Source organism: Chrysemys picta, chromosome 2 (genome assembly GCF_011386835.1).
Source record: "Chrysemys picta bellii isolate R12L10 chromosome 2, ASM1138683v2, whole genome shotgun sequence".
NCBI lineage: Eukaryota > Metazoa > Chordata > Testudines > Emydidae > Chrysemys > Chrysemys picta.
In genome coordinates, this window is record NC_088792.1 from 46889985 (window position 1) to 46913594 (window position 23610).

Consider the following 23610-nt stretch of genomic DNA (forward strand, 5'->3'; position numbering starts at 1 on the left):
CTTTCTGCAATCATTCATGCAGTTTTTGCACCAGCAGAGTAGGTGTGGTAGCAATCTGCAGATTCTGACTTGGCAGGAAGTCTCCTGCAGAGGATCATGTACCAAAAACTACTTTACAAATTAACTGTAAGGTTAGGCCACTGGTAATGATGTTCATTCAAACTAGGTGAAATTCACTGGGATGCAGTGGATGAACACAGTGCCCTCCAGATCACTTCAGTTCTGGAGTAAAGCTGTGCCAGGAAGTCTACATGCCACTGGATCTGCAACAGTATGGATCCAGTGTCAAAATCACAGTGTATCGGGGAGACAGAGTAGCAAGGGCTGCCATTGTAGCCTGTGGCTAGAAAAGCAGCCTGGAGGAGCTGCACTGAAGTCCTACCTCCTGCTTGTGGGTTGGAGGTGATGAATTCCACCCTGCTACAATTAATTTGCTGCTCAAGCCCAGTTATTCCAGTTATGTGTAGGGAGGGATGAATTTCATTTGTAATTAATATAACAGCTAGAATATTTTGTGATGCCACCTCTGCTTTATTTACTACTAAGCAGTGTGAACTGGAAGACCTGTCTAGAAATAATTTATCACTTAGATGCATTTGCATTATTTCATTTTGTACTGTTCTGATGTTGTTGTTACAATTAAAATTAGTGTTTTTTCTATAGCTAGTTTCAAAATTAACAAGTGACAAATCCATCACTATGAATTTAACCCAACTTTTGTTAATCAACAATGTGAGTTTAAGAGTGACAGCACTCGGCTAGAATACAAATAAACTCTTTATAAATGCATTAGAATTCTGGCCTTTCTCCTGCAGTAGAATACACCTGGGTTCATTAATCAGCAATTCATGGAGGTTAATGTTATGTCTCACTATATTTGACTTTTGTGAAAATTAAAGACACATATTATTGTGCTAATGTGGCATTAAAAAAAAGAGAGAATCAGTGTTCTTTGCTGCTGTATCTTTGACATTTGATTGTTTTTATTTAGCAGACAAACTTAATCTTACTTTTACAAACTGACAGTTGGGGGGGAGGTACAGCCCCCGTTGTTACAAATGTTGCAGCATTTTATATATGAATATTTAGAAATTATTTCACAAATGCCACAAAACGTATCTCAAACAATTTGATTTTATCAAGACAAAATTGAAATACAAAATTCAGATAATGTATTAATTCTTTTAATCTGGTTTTTGTAGTTGGTGCCAAACTAATATTAGTATGAGTATTCAGACTTCAACACTTGAATTTACATTTGTACTAAATATATTAAAGAAAAAGGAAAGTTAAAAACATTAAAATAATAGGCTTCTGACTGGCTGTTGCAGAAGAAAAAAATACACTCTGATGCAGTATCACAAGGTAGTATTGGATACATAGGGAAATACAATATCTTTTTGTTTTTTTGACTTATCAAACAGAAAAATATGAAGTACGGTGGCCGTTCAATAAGTAGAGGGTTTAATAAAATAAAAAGAGATCATGCTACCTAACAAAAACTGGTTTATATAAAACAAACTCACAGTTTGCAGAAATGAGATATTATATGCATAATTTGAATATGGGTCTTTCTAATAATGTTTGTCCTAATAACATTGTCATAATTAAATTTCAGGAGCAGGCAATTGATAGAGAACATGAAAGAGATGTGTTCCAACAAGAGATACAGAAACTAGAGCAACAACTTAAGACTCCACAAAGGTTTCAACCTATCAATGAACACCAAACCAGAGAGGTAACATTTTGCAGTATTATCAGCTGTGCTTAATGAATGTACGTGATAAAAGCAAATGATGGACACACTGTAAAAATATTTTTACATAACATTATTTTATAATGTACATAATCTGCATCTTTTGCAAAGCAAGAAAATAAATCAATATGGATGAAGATTGAAAATGTTATTTGAAACAGTAAAGTAATTCAGAATTTAGCTATCTCAATAACAGACACATTTGGAACAACTAATGAAGATAGATAAAACTTCTTAAGAATGTATGGAAATATTCAATCTATTTGCCAATTTATCCAGGTTCTTGTACTGGAACATGTCTCAAGTATTGAAACTATTGATTGTGAAGAAACCATTGTAAGTGCACATACATTCATACAGAAGAGAGTCACTAATAGTGGACAGTTAACTAGCATCCCACAGATAGAGAGATTAATAGAGAAGTCATCATTTTTAAGTTAGAGACACATGGAAGAGCAAATAGCCTGCTATTGTATTGTCAACAAATGACATGATTTGTAAGGTCCTGGTTACAAGCGAAAATCCTATTATTGAATGTGAAAGACTAAGAGATAAAAAACTGAGGGTATTACTACATAACATAATGTAAATGAATTATTAGACTTGCTTTTTTAGTCACATGGAGGGATATGTAAGAATGTTGTGTGAACTTTTAAATACACTGCATATAGACAATGAACAGAAGTGCCTCTGTTACATGATCTTCCTATTCATTAAAGGTTAAACCATTTTCTGACTCTTGCTATAGCTGACATGTCTATATTCTTTACACTAGCACAGTTATGAAATATTATTCTATTCTGTATAAGTGCCTTGAGCAAGAAGCAGTATTCTTCTCTTTGCTTGCATTTTACATTACTAACTACTCTGTTTTTACTTTTACTGTTTAATGTTGTCAGTTCTTCCACAATGGACTATCTTTAGACTTGGTCTCAGACCCTCTTTTCTTTTCCATTTATCTTCTCCCTCTGGGATGTCTAACTGGTTGCTTCAAACTTGGATAACCCTTTTAGGCGGATGGCATCCTTCCATCTGATCTTTCTATCTTCTATCTGTTAAATTGCATTGACTCCGTTAGCACCAGGCTAAATCATAACTTCTAAATACTTCAGATACTGAAATCCACTTCATGAATGAAAAGCTGTTTGTCCCATCTCTCCCTATCACTCAGTTTAACTCAGACCTTATCTTTGTCCCTTAGGCCAGATGTTTTGAACTCGTTACTCACACATTTTCCTTATCTGCAGTTCTGTCCACGTTACATCTAGAACAGTGCCACAATTGTGTTTACCTTAACCGTACCTTTGCTGAAATCTTTACTGGTGTCTTAATTACTTACCATCTTGATTACTTTCATTACTCCCTTAATATGGTTCTCCTAAACCTCGATGTCTCAACTTCAGGAGATTCAGAATGCTTTATCTAGATTATGTTTTCTGCTGCAGAAAGTGGGACCATATAATTTACATCCCCTGTTACTTGTGCTGACTACCTAGCCATCTCCAAATCCTATTTAAAAACTTAGGCAGAAAACACAGTTTCTTGTTAATCTAGAGTTAAGGTAGAACTATATTAACTGACTTGAATGTTAAAGATCTAGATGAAGTTAGAGCAGTTATAAAAAACACTCAAAAGCTAAAATGTTTTGAAGTACAGAAATGCATAATTAAGGTTTCCCAGACAACTTTAACTCTGCCCCCATAGCAACATGAGCATTTTATCATTCCTTCTTTCACAAATTATTTTTGGTTCAAGGACTTTTGGCACAAATATTTTTATAGGACTTGAAGAATAGCAGAACTGCCAGAATTGAATTTGTTCTCCAGAGTCAAAACACTTCTTCCTTGGATTTTTCAGGGATCCCACTGATGGGCTGCACAGGGATACCACAGTATATGTCTTAGCCCAGTAGGGAGTCTGAGAACCATCAGAAGAACAAAATAAGTTATAGCCATCACGCAAAACATAAAACTCATCAGAGGCATAATTTGTATTTATTGGATTTGGAGCTATAAGGCTCTAATTTTGTACTGTTTTCTGCCAGGGAGGTTGAGATTCATTAACAGAGGAGTTTTTTCCCCTCAAAAATCAGTGTTATACTAATGTTAGAAACACATTCCAATATGCTACAGAGTATTCACCATGCTTACCATGTTGTCCACCAGGTTGAACAGTTAACAAACCAGCTACAAGAAAAAACAGACAAATGCAGTGAGCTTTTGCTCTCTAAAGAGCAACTTCAGAGAGATATACAAGAACGGAATGAAGAAATTGAGAAACTAGAGTGCAGAATAAGAGAACTGGAACAAGCCTTAATTATCAGCACAGACAATTTGCAAAAGGTATTGTGTATAAAAGTTCCATGTATTTCCTATTATTCTTCATTTACTTAAGAATAAGGCAATGTTTACTCAATTTATAATAAATAAATGAAAGCTAAAGTAGCTAATATTATAATACTTGTTTAAAGGTGGAGGAAAGAAAGCAATGTGGAGCTGCCGCTGTGAAGGGAGATTTGCCCCTTGAAGTACAATTGCAGGCTGAACAAGAAGCTGTAGATAGAAAGGAAAAAGAGGTAGAGTATCTCTAAATGTTCAGGTTTGCTTTTAATATGAATTACTTATTGGTGATTTTTGCTTTGCACCTGACTCAATGCAGCAATCTGTAGTTCACTGTTTATACACTCTGCAGCAAGGCCATATTGGACAGTGATCTCAACAACTCTCACAAGCTGAGCAGGCTTTTGCCTGGTAATTATTGAAATAGGTTCTCCCAAGGACCTCCTAAAGTGCTGTAGGCAGTGGTGGTGTTTATTCAGTCGGTGGCACTTTTTAGTTGAATTGTTTTCCCATCTAAGTTCTAGTGAAGCTATTGTGTACACGTGTGGAGAAAATCTTGTTAGGACTATATATTTGGTTAGCAGACTGGCAGTGTTGGAGAATACCAGATTTATATGAGGGAAGACCAGGTATGCACTTGGTTTTTAGATTCCCATTGCTTTTTCCTTGCAATGGGGAAAAATGTGCTATGCTTAACCTTTACGAGGTGTTGGAGATCGTAAGGCACCCCACCACCAGCACTAGCCTGAACACATTAAAGGTGTTTTGGGGAAAGACCTACATTATACCTTCCCAGCCAAAAAGCAAGTATCCTGATGGTAAACAGAATGGAGTTCAGGAAACTTAAAATGAAGGAGTGAACATCATCCACAGTCTGATGCCTGAAATCCTCTTTTATAAAAATGAGAATCAGTACAAATGTAGTTCAGTTGTGATTACAGAAGTATGTATCCTGAGAGAAAGGATAAAGGGCCACATTCTGATAGCACTGATACTGAGTCAGTGGAGTTACTCTACATTCACATAGTGTAAATGAGATCCAGATATGGCCCATTTAGTCTAAATTAAGAAATAAAAAGGACCCGGTCACATGAGCTAAGTGTAAAAAAATGGGTGAGAATTTCAAAGGAACCTGAGGGTGGTAGGTACCCAGTTCTCATTGAAATTCATTGGAATTTGGGCACCTAACTCTATTAGGCTCCTTTGAATCAACATGTCCAGTATATTGGTGAACACAATATCTCATTTGAGTAAAATTCTGTAATTTGCAGAAACAAAACTGATCCCAGATATATGTTGTTGTTTTTTAAATGTGGCTCTGCTGTGTGTCTATTAACCCCTTCAATCCACATTTTGGATGTGCAGATCACAAACCTTGAAGAACAACTGGAGCAGTTTCGAGAGGAACTAGAAAACAAAAATGAAGAAGTTCAACAATTGCATATGCAATTAGAAATCCAGAGAAAGGAATCCACTACACGATTTCAAGAACTGGAACAAGAGAATAAATTATTTAAGGTAATTATCCAACAGACAAGATTGTAGTTTCATTCCTGTTTACCCTGAATAAATTCATTCTGGGGTAAAACCAAGATCCTTAACTCTATTTGATGTCCCAAGTGTTGTACTGTTCAACATACAAAATATTAAAAATTTCATATAACCATTTTTTATTTCATGTGATCTTCTATCATTTAAATAATCTAATAACTGAAGAATATTCAGAAAAGGATACATGTAATTACATCACATATTATGGATTTTTTTCGGTAGGATGAAATGGAAAGATTGGGACTAGTGATCCAGAAATCTGAAGATGCATCTATAAAGGATCATTGTCTAGTACCTGGGAAACTTGCTCAGATCATGCAGGAAAAGGAGCGGGAAATAGATCATCTTAATGAACAAATAACAACACTGCAACAGCAACTTGACATCACAACAGACAACAAAGTATATTCTTTTGAAATCTTTTGTTTATATTTAAAGAACATGTTTACTTAGTCATTAATAGAATACAGTGCTCTAACCTTCAAAACTAATGACTATTTCTCAGTTCTTTTATGGATCCTACGTTCTGTTAAGAAAATGCATTAGAATTATTTTTGCCTGTATTTGCTTATATAATCATGTATACTTTGCTGTCTTTAAGTACTCCTGATCCTCTTGCAGCCTATCAGGATGCAGACATCTTGAGTTGCATCTCAGCATACTTCCTGAATTTATTCTACTGTCTTGTATATATGAGATATATTTAGTAGGTTGCATTTTGGTGCCACCTGCTGGATAATGCTTCATTTCTGAAATTTATTCTTTTCAAACTAATGAAGCTATGAGTTCACTGGATATGTGTAAATGCAGCCTTTCTGATCATACCATGAGCCAGAACCCTTTTCTAATACAGTATAATGCTTGCCGGATCTGCAAGGATTTCAGGCAAGAGACTTGCAGCACTATACTGATAAGACAAAGTGGAATAAGAGCCATTTCCAATATTTTCTATACTTTAACAGTTCTAGCTTTTTGCTGCTTTCTAAACTGCTATCAACACTTCTTTTTCTCCTGTAATAGACAATGGACCTGATTCTCCACTGGCTTGCATCCATTTTACATTGGTATAATTCTGGGCTTGTCTGCTGTATGCATTAACAGTTTGATTTAGTCCTCTTTGTTAATGTGCATCAGCAGAGTGCAAAGAGACAGTTAGAGCACAGCAGGTTAGTGCAGGATAGATTCACCATCCCAACAGAGGTACTTCTGATTTAAACTAGGATAAGCATGAGGAGAAACTGGCCAAAGTCTCATATCTCCTGTAGAAAGCAAATTGGGTGATTTATTGTGGTGGGATTTTATCTTCTATTCAAATAGTTGTACACATGACTCTCTCCATATAAATGTTAATAATAAACATAGTCTCCAAAGACAAATATCCTTCATTTCATATAGCCCTTTGGTAAGTCATAAAGAACAGCTGTGTGTACACTTAAGAGCTGGCTGAGTATTTTGGATTTCATCCCACAAGATGATAGTGGAATCTGCTTACATTGAACTCCAATGAATTGGATAGTTTTAATACATTTCAATGTGCTAATTCTAGCTGTACTGAACCTGAACTTTTAATGAAAGAATCATAGAAATTAGAGGTGGAGAAGAACATCTCCTAACAGTGCAGGATTGTTCCCGTACTCTGTCCAGTATAGTTTTAAATGTCCCCAATATAGTTTTAAATGGCCCTCAGCACTTTCACTGTGAACCTATCCCAGAATCTAATATAACTTACTGTCAAGAAGCTTTCTGTGTATTTAGAGCTTCTGATTTTGTTATTTTAACCAATAAATACTGATAAAACTTTCCTGATTGGGGAAAAAAATTAAATCACTGTTTCTTCTTCAAGTTGTTGTCCCTCTCGGTGCTCCACTTCAAGTGTGTGTGCATCCATGTGCTTTCGATCAGAGATTTTTGTCATCACTGTCCACCAGTCTGCGCCTGCACCCTAGACATCCGCGTGCTCTAGTCCAAAGGCATATAGGGAGGGGGCGGACCTGCCACTGCTCCAGTTCCTTCTCAGTTCTGTGCAGCTGGAAACACAGTGTGTGGTGTCTGGTAGTTTAGCTTTCATAGCTTGCTTGTTTTTTTTTCTTCTTGTTTTATTGATATTATTCCTTTATTTTAGTTTGTCATTTTTATTTTTCCCTTTGCACAGGCTTTCAGGCCCCCTCCTTTGTTTCACAGTCAGGGCCTCTGCTGCCCTCGACCCCAGTTTGTCTGCAGCCTTCTCTCCTTGGGTTATGTTCCAAAGCCCAGTCTTCAAACCCTGCCAGACCTGCCACAGGTCCTTTCCCCTCAGTGACGGGTATTCCAGCTGCCTCCACTGCTTTAGAAAGTCTCAGATTCCATCAAAATGCAAAATCTGAGGTATTTTCAAGAGCAGATCTATGAAACTGAGGGAGTACAGACTAAAGTTGCACCTTATGAAGTATTCTTTGAGCCCTGTCTCCTCTTTGGGGTGTGAATTCCCCCCTTCTTCTCATACATTGGCCTCAGTCTCTTTGCACTTCAGTGACTTCTCTGAATCCAGTAAGCAAAGACCATGGGGCACATTCAGAGACTTCAAAGCCTTTCAAGAAGAAAAGACACTGATCCTGTGATAGGGGGCCTAAAAGAAAAGGAGTAGCCCCAAAGGCCAGGGAGTAAGGAGACCTCAGGTCCCAGTACAAGTACTGCTGAGGCTGCTATCTCCTTGGGCACCAAAATGCCAGTATTGCCAAAAAGGACTTCCAACATGCTGCCTACTGGAAAATCTTTCAGCAAATAACCCCATGTGGCACCATTGTATCGGAATCCTCCAAGCACAGGGACTCCTCAAAGAAACTGTCCTCGACCCCAACAACCTTTTTTCTCAGACCACAGAAATAAAGAGCGTACAGACCATCCATCTGTGGTGTCTCCACTGCTCAGTACATTTCAATCTGAGGAACAGTGCCCAGGATTACCATTATCGAGCCGATTCTACTCTCAAGACCTGTGAATGTCAGAAGAGCCCGAATGCCATTTGCTGAGAGGTGGCAAGAGGAATTTCCTGCCAGTAGCAACATATCTTCTGGTGCTACCACACCCTGACACAAGAACTTGGCCACCAATACCAGCGCAGCTACTTGTACCAGTTTGACCACCAGTACTGACATGGTCCCAGTACCAACGCCTCTAGCTCCTCTGCTGGATGCTGATATTTCCATCCAGGATACAATTACTTTTCCATTCCAGTCTCCCTCTCGTGCAGTATATCCAGAGGATGAGATTCCAGGGACCAGTCAATGATTGTTCTGTAGGCCTTTTAAAGAACAACCATGGAGTCCCTTTCCTTTAACTTATGCCCTGCCACACTGGGTTTTCTGGATCAGCTTACCAGGACCAGCTGTATAGAATGCCCTCACACAAGAGGACCTGCCAAGAGCAGCCGCCACCAGTACCCTGGGACTCTCTTCCCCACAAAGACCCTCCAGAAGAACAAGAGATGAGGGCAGAGGAGAAGACATTGCCATCTAATAAATCCTCTTCCTCACCAGATGAGAGAGTTATGCCCCCACCACCATCCTATGTGGATGACTGCAATATCTTCCAAGAGCTCATGAAGAGAATAGCTAAGACTTTATAGATCCCCTTGGAGAAAACAGAAGAACCACAACACTCATTGGTGGAAATTTTGTATACCTCTCCTCAAGGCATGTCGCCTTATCTGTTAATGATGCCATGCTGTCACCAGCCTGTATAATATGGCAAACACCTGCTATCATTTCAGCTACAGGCAAGGGGGCTGATATAAGTACTGTTATCAACCGAGGGTTGAAAGTATCTTTTCACCCATTCCAGACCAAAATCTCTGGTAGATCAACCGCTCACAACAAAGAATTTAAACAGCTGGATCTTCTTGGCCACAAAAGCTACTTTTTGGCTACACTACAGTTCAGGGTTGCCAACTATCATGCCTTGATGGCACAGTAAGACTATGAATTATAGCAAATCTCTCACTGCATTTATTATTTGCCTCAAGACCAGAAGGACCTGTTTCAAGCCCTCATCACGGAAAGCCAGATGATTGCCAGAACTCTGTAAGCTTCCTGTAGTGCAGCTGACACAGCATCTTTCTTTGACTGCCACCATAGTCATTCATCGAGCTTCATGGCTGCAATCCTCCAGGCTCCCCAAGGAGATACAAAATACAGTGGAGGATTTTCCTTTAGAAGGGCCCAAGCTCTTCAGTGAGGCCACAGATGAATCCCTACACTCTCTCAAAGACTCTGCAGTCTCTGGGCATCTACATCCCTGCATCAAAAAGAAAATCTAGCAAGTCACAGTGGTCTCACCAGTTCAGTATCCAACCTCCGCAAGACTGCCAGAACCATCTAATAAGAGGTCCATATTCCACAAAAAGGGCCCATCATCTGCTGTTTCCTCGCAGTCAGCGACTTCTTCCAAGCTGCCATTTTGATGCTTTACTGAGGCCACGAATCACTGCACTGTATGGATCTACGTTGCATTGTCCTACCCTCCACCCACCCTAGGGGATTGCCTCTCCCATTTCAGACCTTCCTGGGAGCATATAATGTCAGACAGATGGATACTAGAAATAGTTTTTATCTGGTTACACTATCCAGTTCAACTCCCTCCTACCCCCGCCTCCACATCTCTTTTCAGTGACCCTTCTCAGAAGGGTCTCCTAATCTCTCTTGCTTCTGGGGGGCAATCAAACCTGTTCCTTCCAACTTGATTAGAAAGGTTCTACTCCAAATACTACCTTGTGCTTAAGAAAAAAGGGGATGGAGACTGATCCTGGATCTCAGGACTCTGAACACAGTCATCCAGACACAGCAATTCGGGATGCTAGTGCTAGCAGCGATAATTCCATCATTAGATCCAGAGTACTGGTTTGAGGCGCTCAACCTCCAGAATGCATATTTCCATATAGTTGTGCATTCAGCTCACAGACCTTCCTACAGTTTGTCATTGGTAATCACTGCCACCAGTACCAAGTTCTTCTGTTTGGTCTTTTGACTGCATCGAGAGTCTTCAGAAAATACCATAGCAGACACCCTGAGCAGACATTTCAACCAGGACCATGAATGGGAGCTGAACAATCTGGTCTTTGAGGAGATTTGTCTTGCCTGGGGGCTTCCCAGAGATAAACCTCTTCACAACACTGTCTACCTTGAAATGCTGGTGTTTCCGTGTGGCTCAACTACTATATCAATCAGAACATTCAGTTACCAGTTGTTTTTATCCCAAACTTCAAGGGAAGAAGCCTGTTTTCATACTCTGGATGTGAGAACAGCCCTTGCTTTCTAGCTTGATAGGACTAAGCCATTCAGAGCTTCTCCTAGACTCCTAGTTTACGTCACAGAGAGAATGAAGGGATCATCAATTTCCACCCAAAAATGAATAGTTTGTAGCATGTTACAAAGCTTCCAGAGTGCATCCTCCACCTACAGTGACTGCCCATTCCACCAGGGTGCAATTCACCTCTATAGCCCTACTTAAGAACACGCCTATCACAGATATTTGCAAAGCTGCCACATGGGCATCTGTGCACATGTTTTCCCAGCACTATGCTCTCAGGCTTGCTTCTAGGGCAGATGCAGCCTTTGGCTAGGCTGTTCTCTGATGTGTACTAAATCCATCTGCTCAGCATCGGCCATAGCTGGGGCACTGCCCAGGAGCCACCTGAAGTTCAGCACCCATTGAGACAACATGTTAAAGAAGGGGAGTTTACTTACCTATATAGTAACTGGAGTTCTTCAAGATGTTTTGTCCCTGTGGGTACTCCACTGCCTGCCCTCCTTCCTCTCTGCTTTGGAGGTCTTACCCGTGGACTTTGTGGTAGAGAAAGAACTGGAGTGGCGAGAGCAGGTCCTCCTTTCCCTACGTGCCCTTGGACCCGGAGCATGAGGATGTATAGGGTGCAGGCATGGGCCCGCAGACACTGCTGACAGAACTCTCTGATTGAAACTGCATGGGCATACACACACTTGAAGTGGAGCATGCTGAGGGACAAATATCTTAAAGCACTCCAGTTACTGTACAGGTGCTCGCTTTATCAAATGAACACCAGAAAACCCCCAGAAATGGTTACTTGTGTCTAGGGGCTTATCTGCATAGAACAGGAATGCAGACTATGGGGCTATGATTTCTAAAGCACTCTAATGTGTGTTGTTCATTAACTGGTCCATATAGAACCTATTAGGTTCCCTACTTTAACTAGTGCTGTTAGAAAGAGTACTAGGTTAAAGTGCTCTAGGGAACATTACGAAGAGATTAGTCATTATAGTACAGGAGTAATGAGTATAGTGTACATTACTCATTACAGTATTTACAAACAAAAAGCCCCGAAAAAGACTGATTTTTTTTGAGCTATGTAAAATTCAAAAATTGCTCAAAAATAACCCCCAAAATGAAGTTGTTAAATCTCGAAAAACAGAAGCCTTGCTCAGCTTCAACCTATATTATCCCTTTCTTAATTTCATCCCATCACTCTTAGTTATATTCTCTAGCATGTTCAATAATTCCCTTCTCTCCTTGGTGCAAGATATAGATATAAATAAGACTAGACCTTAGATCAGTATTTCCCAAACAATGGCTTCTGACCTGCCAGTGGATCACATAAAGGTTCTAGGAGGGTTGTGGGCCCAATGCAGAGGGGAGGCCCCCCACTCTGCACTTACTCTGCAGCGGTGGCTCCTGTTCCATAGGGCGGCTGGGTCAAACCAGATTGCAATGCCACTCACTCAAATTTTGCCCAGTTGTCCCTCTGTCATGATGGAAGGGTGGCTGGGCCAAACCTGAGTGGCGCGGCTACCCTGTGCACCAGGTTGCAATGCCCGGAGTAGGAAGCCAGGCCCAAACCTGTAGGACAGGAGCTGCTATTGCAGGGTGAGTGTGAGGCAGGCTCGCCCTTCAAACCCCTGCTCCCCGCTGGGGCCTCCCCACCTAAACGAGCCGGTATTAGGGTTGCGGGGCCAGGGCGGAGGGTGTTGCTGCAGGTGGCCAGTGCCCTCTCAGCGGGGCAAGGATGAAGAGGAGGTGGCGGTGGAGAAGGAGGACACTAGCCTATGATTTTGTATGCCCCTCCCTTTCCAAAGATGGACCTTGTGCTGGTCACAAAATCAGGCAAAATGCAGTTGTTGGGTTGGCTTGCTAAAAAGTTCAGGAACCACTACTTTAGATCGATCGCTTCATTACTCTTCTAGACCTCTTCCTCCCTTCAGTGTTTGTTCTGTTTTTACAATCACTTTCTTTGTGGTCTTTCACCAACTTTCAGTCTATTTGACTAATTGCATATTATACTCGTGCCTAATTAAATGAATTTTGTGTGCAGGATTTCTTGATACTGTGTGAATGCTTTACTAAAATTCAAGTGTAATTCTGTGGTAAACCAATCAAATGTCTACAGCATGATTTCTTCTTTATAAACCCAAACTGCTTGTTACTCATGGTTGCATTATCCACTAAAAGATAAATGATTTTTTTTTCCCTCAACAGTTTTACTGGGGTCAGAAATGAAACATACTAGGTAGAAATTGCCAGGATCACTCTTCTTTTGTTTTTTGGAAATCAGTACCTCAGTTGCTTTTCTTCAGTCTTCTAGGATTTCTGCAATTCTCTGAGACTTTCCAAAAATATGTTAATTGGAAAATGTATTTAACATATTAGTTAGGATGCAAAATTGGCCCTACTGATTTATATATGCTCACATTTTCCAAGTAATCTTGCATTTTACAACTTTACAATTTTCCTAATTGTCTAAATGTATTGAAGGGTAGAGAGCAAAGGGAAATTCAGCAGTTTAATTATTTTGTAGTCATTAATTTTATCCCCAACTTTCTTTATGAGCTGACCTATTTTCTCTTTAGTGGGCTTTTTGCTCCTGATATTCTTCTGAAAGCCCTTTTTACTCTGTGAAGTACTTTGGCTATCATTAGCTCATTGTTTGTTGCTATCCTTATCTTTTCTATACAAGTATTGACTGACTGAATATTCTTGTTTGCCTGCCTGCTACTTTTCCATTTCCAGTACAGACTTTTTTTTAACCTAAGATATTTGATCAATTCCTTATGAAGCCATATTGACCACTTCTTGTTTCTCTCATCCTTATTCCTCTTACTCTGGTGCACCTGAATTATGGTGTGTTTGAGGGTCCTCCAGCATTCTTCTACACTTGTGGAATGAGAAGTTTCTCCCACTGTACATTGCATATTATATTCTTAATTCTCCAAAACTTGTCCTCTTGAAATCTTATACTCTTTTATTACTGCTGCTGTTGGTGAACTCTTTCCTTATTCTGGTAAATTTTTATGTTCACTGACCCCAAATTTCCCTTTTCTTCTCTTATTCAAGCTCAGAAAGAAGTCAGACTCTCTTTTGATCATATTCTCTATTATCTGCATCATAAAGTCATCCTCTTCAGTGAGGACATATTGGGCTGTTTCCGTTACTCAACTAATTTCTAGGTAGTTAAGAATATGAATCTGGTAACTTCAGATATCATGAGTTAGTCCAGAACTGTATTGTTTTGCTCTCCTTGTATCATCACAAATCTCTTTGTTGCTGAATTGTTTTGACAGCCTTATAGATTCTTTTGACAAATAGTGCCACATCTCCATCTCTCTCTTCTTTCAATTACATTTTTGTACAAAATAAATTACTTCATTACAGGTGGCTTGCACAGAATATGTATACCGGTACATATATAAAGAAAAGAAAATCTATATCATATTTGTGCTTAATAATATTAATATAGTTAAGGGCCTGTTTGCATTTCCATTATAAATCCATTATATTTCACATTCCATATAAAAATCCAATGTATATTTTAAGTGGTAGAGCCAATATAGCTTTATCTGAATATCACTAGATGAATGTATATTTGGAAAGGGGAGCTGCTTCTTTTTAATGGTGAAGAAATACAGTATCTGACTAATCTAGTTGAATATAGTAGTATTTAACTTGTGTATGCTAGAACCCTCAGTCTTGAAACTGTTATTTTCAAGATTGAGGATCCACACTTTTTTAGAGAGAGGGAGATTATTTGTGGAATATACTGCAAGATGATTTCTCTGAAGGTAATATGATTCCAAGAACCTTAGGGCTTGGTTACACTTGCGAGTTAGAGCGCACTAAAGCAACCCAGGGTGCCCTAGCTCATTACCCGTCCACACTGGCAAGGCATGTAGAGTTCTCTGAGTCCGGGGCTAGAGCGCTCCTGGTAGTCCACCTCGGCGAGAAGATTAACACTTGGTGCGCATTGGCTGAAATGCCTGGGTGTCAGTGTGAACAAGGTGTTGCATTACTGCGCTCTGATCAGCCTCCGGAAAGATCCCATAATCCCCTTAAGTCAAGTGGCCACTCTTGTCATTGTTTTGGAATCACTGCAGGCATGCCGATATGCCTTTTGAAATCTCCGTTTCTGACAGCCGGCATGCTTATCTGCTCTGAGACAAAGCATTACTGTGGAATGCTGTGTGTGAGAGAGAGAGGTGGAGGGGAGGGGAGTCTGTTGCTGTCCGAACTTATAAGACAGTATGCTGACATGCTCTCAGCCCCCCCCAAAACCCACTCTCTCTCCCCACACATACACACAACACACTCCCTGTCACGCTCCACCCCGCCCCCCTCATTTGAAAAGCACGTTGCAGCTACTTGCATGCTGGGATAGCGACCACAATGCACTGCTCTCTGTGGTCGTTGTAAGAGCTGCTAATATGGCCACGCCAGTGCGCTTGCAGCTGTCAGTGTGGACAGATTGCACCACTTTCCGTACTGCGCTCTACAAAGGCTGGTTTAACTCAAAGCGCTCTACATCTGCAAGTGTAGCCATGCCCTTAGTTTCTTGGAACTCAAACTATGTCTAAGGCCCTGATTGTGCAAAGAGATTTATCTGCACAGACCTTACCACAGCTGGTAGTCCCTTTAACCTCAGTAATAATTTGCACAGGGGATGGATGTTGTCAGAGCTTTAGACAAGAAAGCTGAAAAAATATTATGAAAGCTTCAGCTTTCACATGTAGTTTTGTAGAAAGTGGATAGTTCAATAAGCTCACACCTCTTTTCCAAGTCCGACATGCATGTACTCTGATTCATGTAAAGATCTATGAGCGATAAATCATCAAGGCAATTTCATTTATTGCTATGACATTCTTTCACAAGATGTGAGGATGAATGATTAAACAAACTGCTGCCAGCAAATCCAGGAGAAAGCATAATCTGGTTGTTATATTAACTATTATAGTAACTTTTAATTTCTGTCATTGACTTTGTAGGTTATTGAAGAAAAAAATGAGCATATAAGAGAACTTGAAGCCCAGATAGAATGCCTAAAAAGTGATCAAGAACGTGTGAAGAAAAACAGTGAAGAGGAAATAGAACAGCTGAATGAAGTGATTGAAAAACTTCAGCAGGAGTTGGCAAATATTGAACAAAAAGAACCTGTAGATGTTGCTTCCATTCAGGAGGATGCTGACAGTCTGAAACATGAGCTTGATACAGTGTTGGCAGAAAAAGAAGCTTTGAAGAAGCAAGTGGAAGATAATAATGTAGAATCATCCATGACAAAGAATGAGCTTGAAGAAACTAAATTAAAAATGAACCATATAAAGAAAGAACTAGATATCTTAAAGAGGGAACATGAGAGAGTAACAGAGAAATATAAGCATTTACTGATGAAAAGTGACAAGGCAGAAGTAGGGGACAGGAGCAAAGACAAAAGTGAAAAACTGGAAGAAGCCCTGAATGAGAAGTCACCAGAGCTGCTAGAAAATAAAATCCAGCTTAAGTCTGTGGAAGAAAATACAAAGATCACCATCAGCAACATGGAGATAAAGCTGCAGCAACTTCAGGCAACTATTAAAGAGAGGGAATCAGAGTTGTGCCAGTGTTACAACCAAATAAAGGACTTGAAAGAGCAAGCCAAGGTTGAAACAGAAGTACTTAAAAAGAAAATACTGGAACTTGAAGAGATACTTCAGGAAAAGGTTGCTGCTGCTCTTGTGAGCCAAGTTCAGTTGAATGCAATTCAGGAGCAAAATAAACTGAGGCAGAGAATGCCGGCATTTTCCAAAGGCGCTGAAGAAGCAAACAAACACACACAAACAGAAAATGTAAATCACATAGCTAAAGAAGAGACAGAATCAAAATTATCAGTATTAACAGAGAAACTTTCAGAGATGGAGAACCAGCTGGCAAAGATGTACAATAACCTGGAGCTAGAAAAAGAAAATGCAGAAATTGCACAGAAGGAGGCTATAAAAAAAGAAATCAGACTGTTAGAACTTCAGCAGTTACTAGAAGACATTCAGGAAAAACACAAAGAGGAGATTAAAAAGACCCCTAAACAGGGAGAGGAGCAAACATCTGAGGTAAAAAATTGTATGCCTCATGATCTTTTGCTCACTTTGCCTAAGAACCAATTATTTTTATGGGAATTGTGGTGGGTGCACACATTTTTTAATAAGACTAAAGGCATTAATATTCTGTTACTGCATGAACAGATTCAGTCAGAGCTGTGTTAGATATACATACTCCTCTGAGTTACAAATAGAACAAAAATTGCACTTTTGGTAAATTCCACTGTTGATTTCCTGTGGATATTTGAATAAAACATATCCAGCCTTTTCATGGGAAACAGGTGTTTTTAAAAACTAAGCATACTTTTCTCAATTTTTGTGAATATTTTCTGAAGATAATAAGATTGATATGCTTGTCATGAATCTGCAGATTGATTTTTGAGGCACTGGAAGTCTTAAATGTATTTTTATTAAAGGTTTAATTTGGGGCATGCATATTGATTTAGGCCTTGAATCGCAATGGGTCTTAGGCATTGTGACACTCAGCATTGCACTGCCCAACTTTTAGGCACCTAAAAAATCACTGGAAACCATAAAGCTTGAGTTAGGTATTAGGCTTTCTATATAATGAAAGGGGAGAGAGAGGCACCTGAGAAAGCTGGCATGCTAGACAGGGAGCTGCCTAATCTAGTCAAAAGGAGATGCTTATTGAAGGGATGTGACCTATGTCTTGCCCTCTCAGGTAGTTAAGCTAGCTGCAGGGAGGTGCCTGTGTCTCTGCTTGGGATCCATAGCACGGAACCCTCTCCTGGAAGGGAAACGCCTTTGGTGCCCGAACCATTTCTTGCAAGAACAGCAGCGGTGTATGCCTAACTCCATCCAAAATGGCGGGACGTAGTGCCTCTATTATAACCTTTAGCCCTGTGTTAAAGTACTCACCCAGGATGTGTAAAGCCCAGTTTCAATTCCCCATGCTACCTGATGGGGAGAAAAGATTTGAATAGAAGTCTTCTTCCTCTCAGGAAACTCTCTTAACCACCACTGTATTAAGCCTAAGTCACTTTGTGGTATTGGGCCCTAGTTATTTGTATATATTGCAGTGAAAATTTACAAGCAGGTATAATCCACTCAAAGGGATTCTTCTAACAAAGTTCTCTGTACATATATAACCAAGAGCATAGCACTATCTAATCTATCCATTCATACAATCCCCATTATCATAGTATCAGAGCAACTCACAATCCTTAATATATTTATCCTCACAGCACCCCTCTGAGGGGAGGAAGTACTATTATCCCATTATATGGAAGGGGCAGAGAGGCTAAGTTCCTGTGTGATCTTGAGCAAATCAATCTGTGACAGAACAGGGAACTGAACCTGGATCTCCCCAGGTCTCAGAATGAATGAATAAATAAATAAATAAATATATCCACTATACAGACCATCTCTCCTTTCTTCAAGAGGAGTCGTTCCCCTACTTCCTCTCCAGGCAGTCCGAAAAGCTAGTCTTTCTACCCAAATCCCATTCCAACTCCTATCTAAAATAGTCACTTCTTACAACTATTAAAATGGTATGAATTCAACAATTACACATTTTTAACATTGCAACAACAGTTCAATGCTATTTGCTTTTAGGAAACAATGTTCTATTTGAATATTAAATTAGCAGTGTTACTCCATCTGTATTTGGAATGAACGGGCATGAAAATCCATGTAGCTGAAGTAAGCTGATCTCACAAAAGTATAATGTAAATTCCAATTTAGGATGCTCTTATAACGTAAATAACAAAGGCACTAGAGCTTGGTCCTGCTTTGGATGATTTAGTTTCCTTGCTCTTATCTAATGCCAGGAAAGCATCTTCATTGCACAGATACCTACTTTCCAGTTTTGACTTGTTAACATGATCAATTTTAACTTCATTGTCAATGCCATTTATTAAAATTATGGAAGCCAAATTCAAAGAAACTTAGTGTTTTATCCTTGTCTCCTCATCTAATAATAGTGAGGTTGTGACAGATCCTATGGCTTGCCACATTCTAGGCCTGCTGCTTAATGTCTGAAATGTCCCATTCCATGGATCAGATTTAGAGGTGAAGTATATGGGGGTTAAATTACACATCTATGTAATTCATATGCCTAGGAAGCAAAAAGACAGTCATAGTAACAAACACAGCCAACAAGAGGATTAAGAAGGGGTAAAAAAGTGCATGTGGTTTGAAAGAGATTCCTTTTTCTCTTACACCTTTTTACACCCTCCTTTGGTAGCTTTCTGCAATAACCCTGGCCTTCTACCTCTTTAATGTTTAATTTATGCCAATTTATGTTCACACATCGATCACCAGTTATGTCACCTGTTAATTTGACCCTCTGAGTCAAAGTTGAGTTGAGTGTTATCTTCCATTTTCCAAGGCAGAGATTGTATGTTCTGTAGCTAGCAATTTAATGAAAACCTCAGCTTTGCTGCTGAAAATCTGAAGTTCACAGATATGGAATGCAGGGCCTGGACCACAGGTGCTAAAACCTTTTGTACAAATGCTATTGAAATAAGGTCAGAACTTTAAAACTTTATGGTGTCTAGCAGACTTCATTTTCCAGAGGCTTACTGTTTGTTCCCATCCCTGTTGCTGCCTTTTAGTATATTAGTGTTTTTTCCATCCTTGGCCAGAGAGCTTTCCAGAAGATTATCCTTTTCACAGCACTTCCACTTCTTTTTTCAGTTTGAGGATCCCAGTTAATCTAGAAAAGTGGCCTTTTGAAACGTAAGTCTGGGAGATTAGGTTGGTCAGAACGCCACCTATTCAAGGCAATTGACATTTCTTCACCAGGCTTGGCTCATCTCTAGCTTTTGTGGAGTCGCATGCAGGAGTCAGCATCATCAGTATTTTGATGCCATTGTAATAGATGTTTTATCTACTACTGCTTATATTTTGTACTGACATGTAGGTAGTCACAGAACTAACTCCAAGTCAAGAAGGAAGTGTATTCATTGCTGAAAGTGAACTAGAGAAAATCAAAGCTGAATCAGCTGCTGCCAAGGAAGAACTGAGTAGTTACAGAGAAAAGTCAGAAAAACTTCAAGAGGAATTAATGGTAAGAACTGGATCGTTCCATAATTGTTTTATCTCTTCCGGTGAAAAAAAAAATCATAAAAATGACTGTACAGTACACATTGTTCATACATTTATGAAAATTACATGGTGCTGTGGACCAGATCTTTAGTTGCTGCAAATAAGTGCAATTCCAGTGACTTCAAGGGAGTTATACCAATTTACAGGATCTAGTCTGTTTCTTGAGATAACTTTGTGTTATCATCTAACAGACATAATCCATCTAAACAAGATTAATCTAAAAAGAATAGCTGTGACTCCTCATTGTATAGAGCAGGGGTCAGCAACCTGCGGCACGCGAGCCGATTTTTACTGGCACGCTGCTGCCAGCTGGGGTCCGGGCCGCTGGCCCCACTCAGCCCGCTGCTGGCCTGAGTGAACGGAACCCCCGGCCAGCAGCGGCTGAGCGGGGCCAGCGGCCAGGAACCCGGCTGGCAGGAGCCGGCGGACAGAACCCCAGACCAGCAGCAGGCTGAGCCGCTCAGCCCGCTGCTGGTCTGGGGTCCTGGCTGCCAGCCCCTTGCCAGCTGGAGTCCCGGCCATCGGCCCCGCTCACCTTGCTGCTGGTCTGGGATACCAGCCGCTGGCCCCACTCACCTTGCTGCTGGTCTGGGATTCCAGCTGCCCGGCCCCCTGCCAGCCGGGGTCTGGGCCTCGGCCCTGCTCAGCCCTCCTGCCAGCCTGGGGTACCGGCAGCCAGCCCAGCGCTCTGCTTCTGGCCTGGTCCCAGGGCTCTGCAGCCCTTATAAAAAATTACACTACAATTAGCTTAAAAACTTGAAAACTTTGCTTGTATATTACAGTAATCATTAAAACATGCATAATGTTAATAAATACATAGGTTTGATTAAACAAAGTAGTTGTACGTATGTGCCTGTGCTTAATTTGTGTTTTCAATGATTTACCTTCTTAAAAAATCTCACATGTCTCGCACCCCCAGAAAGGGCATCTCGCACCCCTATGGGGTGCGTGCACCCCAGATTAAGAAACACTGCACTAAACTGATAAGATCTGCATTTTAATTTAACTTTAGATGAAGCTTCTTAAACATTTTAAAAACCTTGTTTACTTTACATACAACAATAGTTTAGTCATATAATACAGACTTATAGAGTGAGCCCTTCTAAAAACGTTAAAATGTATTACCGGCACGGGAAACCATTTATTCACTCTAATTTAAGAAGACTCGGCACACCACTTTTGAAAGGTTGCCGACCCCTGGAATAGAGCATTTAAAAATACTAAACTTGGTTCTTTAAAGGTATTTGGATATCTGCAATTCAAATTTGTGATATCTCTAGGTGAGAGAAACAAGTATGACACATCTTCAAGAAGAGCTACACCGAGTCAAGGACAAACTAGTTGAAGCAGAAAAGAAGCTTGCAGATTATATGAGAAAGGAAGAGGAAATAGCAGAACTTGAAAGCAGAAAGGATGTTGACAAACCAGATAATGTTTCTACCAAAGAAGACCCAACTTTCACCAGAAAAAGTTCATCATCTCAGACTGACAAGACTATGCAAATCAATAGCTCCAACCAAACTTTACAGGTCCTTGTTAAAAATGCAGAAATCCAAAATGATTTACAAAATGAATATTCATCAGAGGAGGTTGCAGAGGTCATAAGAGAGTTTACTGAGAAAATTGACCAAATGCAAGAACTCCATGCTGCTGAAATCATGGACATGGAAACCAGGCATATTTCTGAATCTGAAGCACTGAAGAGAGAGCAGTTTGTTGCAGTCCAGGTATTAACAGAAGAATGTAATGCTTTGAAGGAGGTCATAGAAACTTTGAAAGCTAAAGAGGTATATATTGTAAAAAAAAATTTATTTTGTCATTCTGTATTTTATAAAGAATTTTTTAGTTCATGCTAATCCTAAGTAAGGGTTCCTATTTTGAGTCCTCTTAATCATGGAAGACTGTGCCATTAAGGCACTGTACTGTGTTTGGAATTGTGTAGAGTTGCTCCACCCCATGGAGAGTTCCTAAATCCCTCCCCAGCTTTACCATCCCTTAGGCTGGAGCAACCTGCTGTCCTCTTGTGCCCAGTCAGCTCAATAGACTTGTGAAGCAGAAGTGTTGGCCCATGAACCTTCCCATTTCTGCCCCCTTTTGAGAGGATCTATACTGCTGGGTGACTAGGAGGGAGTAGCCCATGTGGTCCTCTGTTCAGCTGCTCTCTTCTGATTAATCTGGGCCCTTATGTGTCTGGTTGGTTTTTTCGCAAAGTTTTAAATATTTTCTTTTCCAAATATAGGCAGTCCCAATTTCTGGGTTTCCACACACTGCATCTTATATGACCAGAGATGGATGTTCTAGTGGTGAGAGACAATTGTTTTATAGTCTTCATATTTCCCATAACAGTATTATAAATTAAATTATGTTTGTATGATAGAAAACAAAAGTAGCTGTGCATTACTTTAATCCTAGCACAATGGAAACTGAAGTCACCTGACAAGGTAAAATATCAGTCTTGCAGGCTTCCTTCTTATTAATTATGACTTTCCTACTGTGACCTTGGACCGAAGTCAGGATTTTATTAAAGACACAACCGGTCCTTACTTGATGCTTTTCTTCTCCACTTCCAGCATGCAGCAGCAGCACAGCAAAAAACTTAAAGTTCAGAAAAAACACAGCATAAGCAACACGTAATACCATCAGCAAGTGTTCCTTCCCAAAATTACTTAGTTTTGCCTCCTATAAAGGCGGGATCTTCCCCTTATTCTTCTTTACCCACGATCTTCCCATAGGAACATCAAGTGTCTGTAATGAAAACTTGATCCAATTCAAACCCAACTTGTAAGCAGGACTTTGATCTTCATCCCCTGTTTGCCTGATAGGCTTCTGTGTTAAAGGAACTCCTTGCATTGAGACCTGTACCCAAGAAACAAAACAAAAAGCAACCTGCAATAACAAAAGGAATTACAACAGGAGCAGCAGTGAAAATCAAAACAAAATCCCATAGTAATCACACGCTGGCACATCTGGGAAAGGCAAAGAGCATTATATCTCTATGTGAACCTTAATTACTCTAGGACAGAAATGTATGTGTGACAGAGGGGGTATGGAGCTGCCTTGAGGAAAGAAATCGGAAGCTGGTTCCTTCTCTCTGGGCAGAGCCCTCCATCGTTTCTTCATGCTGATTTCAGCGTTAATCCAGGGCAATCTCCTCAGCCCTGAATGGAATTTAAAACTGCGGGCTGCTGGCAAAATCTCTCAAGGTGGCAGTATTACTGTCTCCTTCCCCTGGGGAATGCTTCCTCACATGCACCTCTTTCCATGGCTGCAGACAGGTGTGATCTGAATGTGTGCACCAACAGGAGTGAGTCAGACCCATCAAATTTTTACCATAAAAATTAAAACACTCTATCCTACAGTAGCAAATAGGAAGTAGCTTCAACTGGAGGCAGAGACTACAGATACTCAGAAGGGTCAGTTGGCAAAAGGTTTATGTAGTGTTCAGATAAATGTCTTGATTCTGTCTCCCAGAATTTTGAATGATTTTCTTTGCTGCTGTGTTTTGAAAGCAAAGAAGAAAAGCATAAGCCAGTCTTAGAAGACAAAACAAAAA

General features: G+C 40.1%; 1 protein-coding gene across 12 annotated transcripts in view; it reads left to right on the forward strand.

Annotated features, from left to right (window-relative positions):
* Nucleotides 1-23610, forward strand: part of AKAP9 (A-kinase anchoring protein 9) — a 205618-nt gene that overhangs the window by 161814 nt on the left and 20194 nt on the right. For all 12 annotated transcript variants that reach the window (XM_005282392.3, XM_042857292.2, XM_042857293.2 and 9 more), the window contains 9 exons: nucleotides 1619-1738; nucleotides 3922-4098; nucleotides 4227-4331; nucleotides 5461-5613; nucleotides 5869-6048; nucleotides 15906-17000; nucleotides 19873-20019; nucleotides 21338-21844; nucleotides 22297-22360. In XM_005282392.3, coding sequence (XP_005282449.2) covers nucleotides 1619-1738; nucleotides 3922-4098; nucleotides 4227-4331; nucleotides 5461-5613; nucleotides 5869-6048; nucleotides 15906-17000; nucleotides 19873-20019; nucleotides 21338-21844; nucleotides 22297-22360 — 2548 coding nt within the window. The remainder of the gene's footprint in view (nucleotides 1-1618; nucleotides 1739-3921; nucleotides 4099-4226; nucleotides 4332-5460; nucleotides 5614-5868; nucleotides 6049-15905; nucleotides 17001-19872; nucleotides 20020-21337; nucleotides 21845-22296; nucleotides 22361-23610) is intronic.